Source organism: Alosa alosa, chromosome 14 (genome assembly GCF_017589495.1).
Source record: "Alosa alosa isolate M-15738 ecotype Scorff River chromosome 14, AALO_Geno_1.1, whole genome shotgun sequence".
Taxonomy (NCBI): Eukaryota; Metazoa; Chordata; class Actinopteri; order Clupeiformes; family Clupeidae; genus Alosa; species Alosa alosa.
This window is the reverse complement of record NC_063202.1, coordinates 6108369-6120946: the sequence shown is the minus strand read 5'-3', so window position 1 is coordinate 6120946 and position 12578 is coordinate 6108369. Positions and strand designations below refer to the sequence as shown.

Here is a 12578-nt window from a genome sequence, read left to right as displayed (position 1 = left end):
TTTGAGCTTCATAAAGGCAGCCAGGGACAGCATGTCCTGTATACATTTCAGTGCTTACCTGTCAAGGAAGACATTCAATACATAAACATACACATGGCCAGTGATGAATGTTACATTTATAAACCAAGATGGAAAATAATCAATATCTTTATGACTTCCTGCCTACAACATTCTCAGGAGAAGAGGAGAGGAGAGGAGAAGTGAGGGGAGGAGAGAAAAGGAGAGGAGAGGAGTAAACTCCAATGTATCAGTGTGAGAAGGAAACGTTGCTCTTTCTGGGGAAAGGCATTCAGCATTATATGCTGTGCAAGGTGGTTTCCATGGCAGCGGAAAGGGCAAGATTCCGAGCTTCTCCAGCTGCTTAGTGTGGCGTCCCCATCAAGTGGTGCGCCCAACGCCAGGGCTCTTCCCACACTACAGTAAACACGCCGAGGCAAAGGCATGCTCGTGGTGGACCTCATACCCCGTATAAAACTGCTCCGAATTTGCATGCAACCTTTTTCACATGCTAGAGCAAACACGACAACAGCCACGACGAAGAAGATAAAACAGCTCGTTTGAAAGACATTCTTTTTTGCCTTTCTTGCACAGCATGAGCCTAACATTTGCAAATCAGCCAGAGATGAATACGGGAGATTTTATGCAAAACCCACTGCCAAAAGCAAAACTCCTCTCCAATCATAATGGGTTTTTTTCTTGTCTTTTTCATGCATCCACAAAACCTGCATGATCCTCTCAACCTGTACCCTGAGCAAACTCTGCTCTACTCTCTGCTCAAGTGGTGCGCTAACACATGGATGTCTGCATGTGTTTACCCTGGTCGACTGCAATCCTCCCACAGCTGTGTGTGTGTGTGTGTGTGTGTCTGATGTCAAGAGCGAAAGAGAGAGTGGAAAGTTTGCAGAGATTTCATTATATTGAACTGGCAGGCTTCCGTCTTCAACAATAGCCCAGTGCAATCCTCATTCTCTCAGGATGATACATTATCCCTAGCAACTGCACTGGCTGAGAGGGGAAACATCTCACTAATAGACATGCAATTCTGTGTGTGTGTTCGTTTGTCACTGCATATTCAGAGTTCAGTGGGAGGATGTAGATGGATGTATGGGGTACAGAAATGTGTGTGTGCGTGTGTGTGTGTGTGTGTGTGTGTGCGCGTGTGTGTGTGTCTAGCATGCCGACGTGTGTCAGCGACAGACAGACACAGGCACAATAGCAGGAAAGTAAAGCCCCATTTTCCATGAAAGATGGCAGATAGGGAGGGGGCTGTCTGATGGGCATGTTATGAGGCCGTTTGGCCAGGCGACCACCTGACTAACGGAAAGCATGACAGCCTCTGCCAACGTCAACAGGCCGCTCCTGGCTGCTTGTGCCCGGCAGCTCGGCCACTTCCCTTGGGTGGTACAACAACATTCCTTACGCAATGCCATCACGCAATGCCATCTCAGAGACGGCTGCATTAATACCAACACTGCCGTCTCCACTGACTCCTCTGCACAGCACCACCACCAAACACTACTACCACCATCATTAACCAGCGCCACCCCCCCCCCCACCTTCCGTGAGACCGCCCCCGGCTCTCACATCCAGTGCGCACCTTCTGCCTCACAGCGCGTGTCCTGGTCACCTCTGAGTGCCTCGATCTCACCCTTGCTCCACCGAGCTGCCTAGTTATTGCTAGTGAACTTCTTCGATAAGGTCGTTAGCACCTCTGCACTGATATAAGGGGGGCTGAACAGGATGCTCAACCTTCATAGTAAGAGAACTTAGTTCAGAGGCCTAATGCAAGTAATGGATATTCCTCATACAAAAACACATCATCTTTCAAAAACCATAGCCCTTCATTATGACCCCAACCAAGGTTTATCTGGGAACTTCAGACTAATTTGGTGATCACACTAGTAGCGTCTGAGTAATGTTATGATACTGTTGGTCTCTGTTTGTTTGCCTGTCTCTCTTTCTATGTGTTGCAGGGCGGAGTCAGTGCACAGGTGTTGCTAGTCAGCTGCTAGTCAGCTGATCAGGGATCCAGCTATAAAGAGGCTACCTGGCTGGGTTCGGGGATCCCCTTCTCTCCAGGAGAATCTCGTTGCTTTTATTTTGAGAATGCATTTTACATTGTACCCTGACTTACATTACACCTTTATTTTTTCCACCATCTTATGGACACTGACTGTAGTTTTACGTTTGCCTACATTATTACTTTAATAAACATTTGTTAACGGTTATCTACGTGTGGTCTCATATGTTAAAAATCACCACAAATGAGCCTGGTGGTCTTAACATATTGGGGGCTCTTATCCGGTTTAGCTTTGGGACCTTTTTCTTTTTTTTGGGTAGGTAAATGCGCAGGTATTGGGCAGGTGAGCGTCCCACTAAAGTGGTGTCAAAAGACGCAACCAGGTTGAATTGTGTATTTGCATATTGGATTGGCTACTCGTTTGGGCTTGAGTGCACCCTAGAAGATCAAATTACCGGGGAGACTTCGGCGTGGATATTACTTGTTTGATAAGAGTGTTTTATGTAATTAGTTTTGTTGCGATTAAATACATGGAGAGAGGAAACTAGTTTGGATTCGCCAGGCTATCTTGTAAACAACTGAAAATTGGTAAGTGCTATCTCAGCATTGTATCTTGGAGGCGTTGGTTTTTTTTGTTTGTGTTGATGGAGCAGGTAGCCTACCCTGCGATAGATTTTAGACCGTTCTGCGATTTCTGACCATGTTGGGGGGGTTGGCGTGCTAAACCCTGGGCTGAGGACACAGCCGTGGTCTGTCGTAGATCTTGAGGGGCCTAGAGCCGGATAGTAAAAGCCCGTATTGTGATTAAAAATCTCAGTCCTCGGGGGGGAGGGAGAAGACGCAGGTATAGCTGATTTAGGGGTCGGAGGAGTTAGGTGCGGGGAGCTCCTGATCGCTGGGTTGTTTTTGTTTAGAGTTGGAACAACAGTCTAAAGACCGTGATTTAGATCGTCAATTGGAACTGGATAAATTTAAGGTACAGCGCAAATTGGAATTACAAAAAGAGGAATATGGGTTGAAGGACAGGGAACAGGCACGTCAGTTAGAACTGGAGAAAATTTGGTTTATGCATCAGTTAGAAGAGAAGAAACTAGCTCATGAAGTCGAGCGTTCTTGCTGGTGGCTGAAGGTAAGATTACTGATGGTACCCTGTCTGGTAATGACGGACGTTCGGCAGGCTTGAATTTAGCTCATATGATTAAATTGTTGCCTAGATTTAATGAGAAGGATCCAGACGTTTTTTTTTCTTTGTTTGAGAGCATAGCAGAAGATAGAGGTTGGGATGACACTGATAAAATCTTGCTCTTGCAAAGTGTACTAGTGGGTAAAGCTCAGGAGGCTTATATTTCTCTATCGGGGTCTCAGAGGAAAGTTTATAAGTCTGTTAAGGAAGCCGTCTTAAAAGTGTATGAGTTGGTGGCCGAGGCCTACCGCCAGCGTTTTAGGAGTTGGCGGAAAGGGGAGAAGCAGGCTCACGTGGAGGTAGCCAGAGAATTAGGCACTCATTTTTATCGTTGGCTGGCAGCAGAGGGTGTGAGTGATTTTGATGCTTTATGCAACTTGATGGTGTTGGAACAATTTAAAAGCATTGTTCCAGATCGGATCGCTATTTTTACATTAATGAACATAAGATAAAGACTCGGCTGAGGCCGCCTCTTAGCGGATGAGTTTGTGTTAACCCACAAGACATTCAGCAGAGACTCTAGTTACCGCGGTGAGTTTGGCTATAGGGAACCACGTCAGGGAAAGTTCTTTGCTGGTGCTGGGTCTGGCTCTGCCATGTCCAAGTCTGAGTTCAATTCAAAGTCTAAAACTGAATTTAATTCCAATTGTCATTATTGTCTAGGCGTGGGCATTGGAAAATGAGTGTCCGGTGTTTAGCGTTCCCCGAAAAGGTCAGACGAAGTATGACTCTGGGAGGCCAGTAGTTTTTTGCCAGTGTGTGTCAGTCAGGTGAGGCAGAGGGGTCTGTCCCACTTCAATCAGAGGAGGCTAGGCCAGTTGTGTTGGCGTCTCAAATGAGTAACCTTAGGGACACATTGGAGTCCTGGGTACCTGAAAAAGTCCTGGATGTTGAGCGTGACTATGCTCCATTCATTCCTGAAGGCTTTGTTTCTATGGTTGACAGCTACAAAAAGGTGGGCATTCGGATACTTCGCGATACAGGCGCTTCAGAATCATTTATTTTAGAGTCTGTTTTGCCTTTTTCTCCGCAGTCTAGCACCGGTTGCAGTGTCTTGATTAAAGGCATTGGACTTCAGGTTTTTTCTGCTCCTTTGCATAGGGTGGTTTTGCAGTCAGAGTTGGTGCAGGGTCCAGTGACCATAGCTGTTCGACCATCGCTGCCTGTGGAAGGCGTAGATGTAATCTTGGGGAATAATTTGACGGGTGGACGTGTTTGGCGTGATGTGACGCCACCTCCTGTTGTCAGAAATGTTCCATCTGTATCTGGTTCTGATAGTTGTGCCATTGAGTTTCCTGACGTTTTCCCATCTTGTGCAGTGACTCGTGCTATGAGCCGTTCTTCGGAGGTGGTTTCTAGTAGGATGGGCAGTAAGTCAGAAAAGTTGATTTGTTTGCCACCTTTGCCCGCTCCTTTGTCGCGCAGTGAACTGGTGGTGGCACAGCGAGAGGATTCAGGCCTAGTTGACTTGTTTACATCTGTTCAGTCTAGGGAACAGGTTAGTCACGGTCTATCGGGGTATTTTCTGCAAGATGACCTGTTGGTGCGTAAATGGTTACCCTTCAGTGACCAAGACATAGCTAGCCCTGTTTATCAGATTGTGATGCCTAGCAAATTTCGTGACCTTGTTTTGAAGACGGCCCATGGTGGACTGTCTGGCCATCTGGGAGTCAGGAAGACATATGACCGGGTCATCGTTATTTCTACTGGCCCGCTTTAAAAAAAAAAGATGTTGCTCATTTTGTGAAAACCTGCCATACATGTCAGCTAACAGGGAAACCAAATCAGGTTATAAAACCTGCCCCCTTGTATCCAATACCACCAGTTGAGAGACCCTTTGAGCATTTAATTGTGGACTGCGTTGGTCCATTGAGTCCTTCAAAGTCTGGTTCTGTCTATCTTTTGACAGTAATGTGTCAGTGTACCCGGTATCCGGGCGGCATATCCATTGAGGTCTATTACAACTAAGTCGGTGGTTAAGGCGTTGTCCCAATTTATTTCCATCTTTGGCATACCAAAAACTATACAGACAGACAGGGGTTCTAATTTTACCTCACGCCTTTTTGGAGAGGTTTTAAAGCAGTTAGGTGTTGCACATCAATGGAGCAGTGCTTATCACGCTCAAAGTCAGGGGCCTTAGCGCTGGCACCAGACCTTGAAAGCACTGTTATGGGCCTATTGTACAGAGTTAAACAGGGATTGGGAGGAGGGTCTTCCATGGCTCCTTTTAGCAGCTCGTGAGGTCACGCAAGCCAGCACAGGGTTTAGTCCCAATGACCTGGTATTTGGCCACCAGGTGCGTGGACCCTTAGCAGTGCTGCAAAGCAACTTGGAAAATAATGGAGCCACCGTCAAATCTTATCGACTACATTAGTGGGTTCCGCCGAAGTTGTTTTAAGCGGGGGGAAGAATGGCGGTGAGAACCTTGCTAAAGCCCAGAGGAAAATGAAGACCTGGTTTGATTAGAAAACGTGCAAAGACACTTTAGTCCAGGGATAAGGTGCTCGCTTTGTTGCCTATCCCAGGTTCTCCGTTCCTCGCAAAGTTCTCTGGCCCTTACTCTGTGGTGAAGCAGGTGTCGGAGTTGAATTATCTGGTTTCCACCCCAGATCGGAAACGATCTACTCAACTCTGTCACATCAATTTGTTGAAGCCTTATTTTTGTCGGTCTTCTGTGGTGGGGGAGGGAGTAGATACTGGGGTGAGGCCAGTAGGAGTATCGGCAGTCAGTGGGAAAGTTCATTCAATCACTTCTGGTATGGTGGCAGCATATACACAGGAGGATGTGAATGCGCCCTGATGACGGTGTGTTTTCAACCCGGCTTAGGAACTCTGAGAAGTTGGCAGAGTTGGAGTCTTCTCTTGGCCACTTGTCAGAGGAGAGATTTGCACAGGTGAAGCAGTTGATTACTGATTTCCCTTTGTTATTCTCAGATACGCCCACACCGGCGACCGGATACGACCGGGTTGGGGCGGCGAGGTTTGTGAGTAAATTCGATCTACTGAAGGGGTATTATCAGGTTCCTATGTCGCGTGCTCAGGAAGTCTCTTCATGTATTACTCCTTTTGGGCTATACTCATATAATGTTATGAGTTTGGTCTTCGAAATCATGCAAACCTTCCAGCGGTTGATGAATAAAGTTGTTGCCCCGGTTTGGAAGGGTTAAAAGCGGTTTATTTGGACGATGTGGTTTGTTATAGCGATATGTGGGAAGACCCACGTAGTACACATCCGTGCCTTATTCCAAAGGTTGGCTGGCGCCCATTTAACCATAAACTTGGCCAAGTGTGAGTTTGCAAGGGCCACGGTTAGTTATCTGGGGAAGGTGGTGGGACAGGGACAAGTACAACTAGTCCGGGCTAAAGTGCAAGCCATTGACTATTTTCCACCCCTACTTCCAAGAAGGAGCTGATGAGGTTTCTAGGAATGGTGGGGGTACTATAGAAACTTCTGTCCTCGAACTTTTTCTACAGTTGTGGCTCCGCTAACTAACTTGTTGAAGGGTAAGACTACGTTCAAGTGGTCTTGGGTCTGCCAGAAGGCATTTGATAATGTCAAACTTTTGTTGAGCACGCACCGGTCCTGGCGGCTCAGCGACTGAATACTCCTTTTTCAGATTCAAGTGGATGCCAGCCAGGTCGGTGCTGGGGCAGTTCTATTACAGACAGATGACCAAGGGGTGGAGCGACCTGTGTCATATTTCTCTCAGCAAATTTAAACAAACACCAGGTCAATTATTCAACCATAGAAAAAAAGAGGCTTTTAGCTTTGATTTGGGCTCTTCAATTTTTTTGATGTTTATGTGGGGGGGTGTTTTTCCAGTTGTGGTCTATTCTGATCATAATCCCCTGACTTTTTTACATTCCTTGCAGAGTCCTAGTCAACGCTTGATGCGGTGGGTATTGTTCCTGCAGCCCTACAACCTGGAGATTAGGCATATTCGGGGGGTTGACAATGTGTTGGCGGACACATTGTCTCATGCCCCGTGGGAGTGATACAGCTGTAACTTGTCTGTCCTCTGTTATGTTCTTTCCTACACATGGTAGTGCATTTCCTAGTGGCAGAGTACTGGTGAGGGGTTATGTGGTTATACAGAGGATCTCTTTGAGGGTCCTCTGTCTTTATGGGGGGAGGTGTTATGATACTGTTGGTCTCTGTTTGTTTGCCTGTCTCTCTTTCTATGTGTTGCAGGGCGGAGTCAGTGCACAGGTGTTGCTAGTCAGCTGCTAGTCAGCTGATCAGGGATCCAGCTATAAAGAGGCTACCTGGCTGGGTTCGGGGATCCCTTCTCTCCAGGAGAATCTGCGTTGCTTTTATTTTGAGAATGCATTTTACATTGTACCCTGACTTACATTACACCTTTATTTTTCCACCATCTTATGGACACTGACTGTAGTTTACGTTTGCCCTACATTATTACTTTAATAAACATTTGTTAACGGTTATCTACGTGTGGTCTCATATGTTAAAATCACCACAAACGAGCCTGGTGGTCTTAACAGTAATAACATAATAACACATTGTACTGCAAACCAAATTTCCCTACGAGTACAAATAAAGCTACCTGAACCTGTACCTTCCTTACATAAAAAGCAAAACAAAATAGACAACATGAAGGAGGACTGCAGAGAGGAGAGGAAGATGAGTGTGTGTGTGTGTAGACGCTACTCACCAGGCTGAGGAAGAGGAAGAGGAGTGTGTGTGTGTGTAGACGCTACTCACCAGGCTGAGGAAGAGGAAGAGGAGTGTGTGTGTGTGTAGACGCTACTCACCAGGCTGAGCAAGAGGAGTGTGTGTGTGTGTGTGTGTGTGGACGCTACTCACCAGGCTGAGGGAGAAGAAGAGGATGAGCAGGCCGGCGCAGGACAGCATGGAGAGGCCTAGCAGCAGCACCAGGGGCTGATACTGGCTGATGCAGGAGAACTTCCTGTACAGCGCTTCCTGTTTGAGCTCCTTGTCGTTCAGCAGGTACTTCCCTTTGGCATGCATGGTGAGAGCTCATGCGCACCGCAGTGAACAAAAAAAAGACAAACAACCAAAAAAATCCCACAAAAAAGTCCTCCAGTGAAAAAGAAATATATAAGGGTTATTCCATCGTCACCATGGCGATGGTTGTTAGGACTTCCCAATCATTCCAGTGCTTTCTAGCTCAACTTCAGTTTAGTCTGTTTGTGGAGCATCTCCTTAATTTCTGTTGTCACTCTTCATCTGGCTGCCTCTTTAATCCTCTCTCTCTCTTTCTTTTCTCTCTCTCTTTTGTTCTTCTCTCTCTCCCTTTCCCTTTACTTGGCAGGCAGTAACAGTCCTCTACTGCCAGCAAATGAGTTCCCTCCCCGAGGTTTTGTGGAGAGAAAAAGTGGAGTGGGGAATAGGGAAAGAGAGAGAGAGAGAGAGAGAGAGAGAGAGAGAGAGAGAGAGAGAGAGAGAGAGAGAAAGGGGGAGGGGGAAGGAGAACAGGGGGAGAGAAAGACAGATAGGGCAGTTTGGTTGTCAAGGTTTCCACCAGCGTTGAGGATTTCCCAGCAGTCCTCTGAATCTTTCCCCCTGGCCCGGTGACGAGGCTCTTCTCTCAGCTCCGCTGGACGCCGTCACAGTCAAAGGTCAAACCTGAGGGAGGAAGGTGAGAAATGAGGAGGGGTCAGCATGTTTACGGGAACTGGGTACAGACGGTCACACCATCGCGCCATGGCGAGGGAGAATGGATCGGTCATCAGGTGGGGAGGAGGGGTCGGTTGGGGTAAGGGAAAGGGGTGGAACTTTTTTTGCTCTTGCTTTGTGTGCTTGCTTTTGTTGACCGGTCGTAAAACTATCCCCTTGCAGACCCCTTCACTGACACCGATACACACACACACACACACACAAACAGGGTCCCAGCTAATGTCAGCACCACTAATTCTTTTCACTCACACTCTTCTATAATCTAGATCAATTAATTTCTGTTTGGTCTGGGCACACACACCACTGTGTGCACAAGCCATCACCACTTATTGAATTTCAATGTTTTGCAACTTTGAAAAACCGCTCGTATAATTTACAATGGCCTGTCCCGGCCGTATTTCCCACGATCACTGAAATGCCGTTTTTTTCACCCTCCGTGTGCTGCGGCCTGTTTGGGCCCGGGCCACCATGGCTGAGAGTGAAGGCCACCATGGGCAACCTCCGTCCTCTAATCATCAGCATGGTGGTGGCGGGGCGCGGCCGGCGGCGGGGGTGGTGTGGGCTGGAAGAGGATTGTGGGAGATTCACAAGGCCCAGCAGCCAGACGTCATGCAACTGGGAGAACTGCTGTGACCAGTGCGTCACGCTGCAACTTTGAGTCATTGAGTCAGGACCCTTATCTTAAAAAAAAAAAAATGAATAAAAATAAAAAAACACATTTCACTCTGCCGCAACTGTAGTCGTCCCGGCGATGATGGTCTTAGCACAAAACTGGCAACTCTAGAGAACCCAGGCGGACGAAGGAATATGTCATTGTGATGACGTGCTGCTGGAGCACAAAACACACACACACACACACACAAAACCAGCAATGAGAAACATCAGCGATGTTCCATTGGCCATTACAGGATGATGCGGTGCCTCGTCCTCTGTTCCTCCTAATGAGTTCAGACAGGATATGAGCTGGGGGAATTCCTTCTGCCATCTGCCCTCTGAGGACAGACAGCGCTATTTACGAAGCCCTGTTCCCCACAGCTCGTCCAGCTGACTAGTGCCCAACATGCAGCAAATGCGCATAAAGAAATGGGAGGCTCGTTCAGTCACCTCCTATTCTCCAAGGACGCCTTCTAATAAGCTCCTTAATTGTGTGCCCGGCCTTTCTCTCTCAGTCGGTCTTTTTCTTGAATCGAGCGGTCATTAAAATGCCCTGTGAGCGCCATCACCAGCGAACGAGGCCGTCTTCTACAAGCAGGTGCTGGCCAACTGGCGGCAAACACAGGAAGTTTGCCCAGTGAATCAGAGATGCCCTGCTCTATTTACCAGACACAGAGATGGGAGAGATCAGAGGAGGTGGGGATGTTTGTGTATCTACTGTGTGTGTGTGTGTGCGTGTGTGTATGTGTGCGTAAGTGAGTTGCTTCCCCTCATCCTCCCTGTCGGGAGCTCTCTCTTATCTCCTCCCCTGGTTAATGAGGCCCCTGGATTGAGCCGGACTGTGTTCCCTGCGACCTCATCACACACAATACAGCCCACAATGGAGATGTGTGTGTTCTCGCCAGCAGTATGCCCTAGTGCAGTTTCCAGTTTAGAGGTGTACACCCGACCACAGCTTCAAAGGGTGGAGGGCAAGTGTTCATTTGCCCCCCAGCACCACCCCACCCCACCCCACCGCCCACCCTTCCCCTCTACGCAAGAACTGTAAATAGAAACCCTTTATCAGGCTGCTGCTAATTATCGTGGGGCCCACGAGACCAGCGGGAAGCCGGAGGGCCATTGTACATTGTTTGTTCTTTTCTGCGTGGCAACTGTAGCAGATGCAAAGGGCCATAAAAAAAACAAAAACACAAAAACAAAAAAAACAGAGGGGGCCGACAGGAGAGAGAAGCGTCGGAGAACGGAGAACACAGCATGAGCTGCTCGTGTGCGATGAGACAGCCGGGGCTGGACACCTGTTGAGTGGCATGAATAGGACAGCACGGGGGTGGAGGTGGGGGTGGACATGGTGATGGAGGTCTTTGACATTAGTTATATTTTGCCATTGCATCTTTTTAACACAAAGACAAACACACTAAAATACACTAGCAAAATAAACATGCGTAATCCACAACAATATCAACACATGTACACTACACACCCAAACTCTATAACACAGAAACACACACACACACACACACACACACACACACACAAAGACAAACACACCAAAATACACTTGCAAAATAAACATGCATAATCCACAACAATATCAACACATGTATACACTGCACACCCAAACCCTAAAACACAGAAATACACACACACACACACAATTCCTCCACCAACTGGTACTCATTCCACAAAAAAAAAAAAAAAAAAAAAACACACACACACACACACACACACACATACACCCACTAAACATGCAGATACGCGCGCACACACACACACACACACACACACACAAAACAACCTCAACAGAAACACAAACACAATTGCCACATCACACAGACACACAGACACACACACACACACACACAAGTGCCACATTTCCACTCGCCATCCCATCTGCTGCCAAACTGCTCTGTGGATTGTGGGTATGGGGGTATGGGAGGAGGAGTGGGTGGAGGTTGGGGTTGGGGTGGATGTACAGTATGTGGCTGATTAAAGCAGTAGCAGCAGACAGGAGCAGACAGGGGCCAACCTCCAGTGTGCGGCTGCCTCCACCTCCTCCTGTTCTCCCTTCCTCCTCCTCCTCCTCCTCCACCTCCTCCTCCTCCACCTCCTCCTCCTCCTCCTCCTCAGCACCTAGCTCAGCAGCCCTGGGTGGGGGTTGGGGCACTGGACTCCACTGGGCGTGTTTTTCATGTGTATCTAACCCAAATGGCTTCAATTAAAAACGATACACACACACATACACACACACACACACACACACACACCTTGTCCTGTTTTAAATACAACTTAATACAACTTAACCGCCGGCCACCTGGCTGACTGTGGTAGTGAGGGAAACAGTCAGTGGCTCGGCTACGCTACTATGACCTCATCAGCCCTTCATCATGGGACTTGATGACCGCTCATGCAGAAGGAGAAAGTAAACAGCCGGGGGGGGGACTAGTAGATTTTTGCTGAATTGGCGAGGGCACCTGCTTAGATTAACACAGGTGTCCAAAGGTCTGCCATCCAACCTTCCTCCATCACCATCCTCTCACCCCCTCCTTTTCTCTCCCTCTCCACCCTCCCTCTCCTCCCTTGGCAAACAATATCTGTGGTTTCTCAACGTTGCTTAAGCTGACGCTGATGAGAGCGTGGTATTGATGTGAAATCACTTGCTGGAGATCTCATTACAGGGCATATCAGAGCCAGCAGACTGACCACGCAGCAGGGAGAGACGGAGTAGAGAAGGACTCTGATTTGCTGAGGCACGGGATGTTTGTTTATTCCGTCGTTGCACAAGCAAACTCTTAAGAAAGACACTGCTGTTCCACAAGTCACCCTGTCGTAAATTTGACACTAAATCTGCAATGGCTGGTTTTATTTCAGCAAACTTAATTGTTCTAGAATCTCATGACTGATTCTTAACATAGATTTCTTAGAAGACAAACTCTATTGTTGTCCTACTACAAATCAGCTGAGTGAATAAAAAACAACACAACACAACACGCAACACAACATATTTCAGGTGAATACCAATATTTGGGTCTCATTAAACAGAAACAGAGCACTAAACAGCAGAC

At 47.6% G+C, this 12578-nt stretch overlaps 1 protein-coding gene across 7 annotated transcripts in view; it reads right to left on the bottom strand.

The window, feature by feature from the left end:
- The window catches only part of adcy7 (adenylate cyclase 7), a 52699-nt gene that overhangs the window by 21883 nt on the left and 18238 nt on the right, over window positions 1-12578 (bottom strand). For all 7 annotated transcript variants that reach the window (XM_048263198.1, XM_048263205.1, XM_048263203.1 and 4 more), the window contains exon 2: window positions 8029-8811. In XM_048263198.1, the coding sequence (XP_048119155.1) occupies window positions 8029-8193 (165 nt within the window). In that variant the 5' untranslated portion in view covers window positions 8194-8811. The remainder of the gene's footprint in view (window positions 1-8028; window positions 8812-12578) is intronic.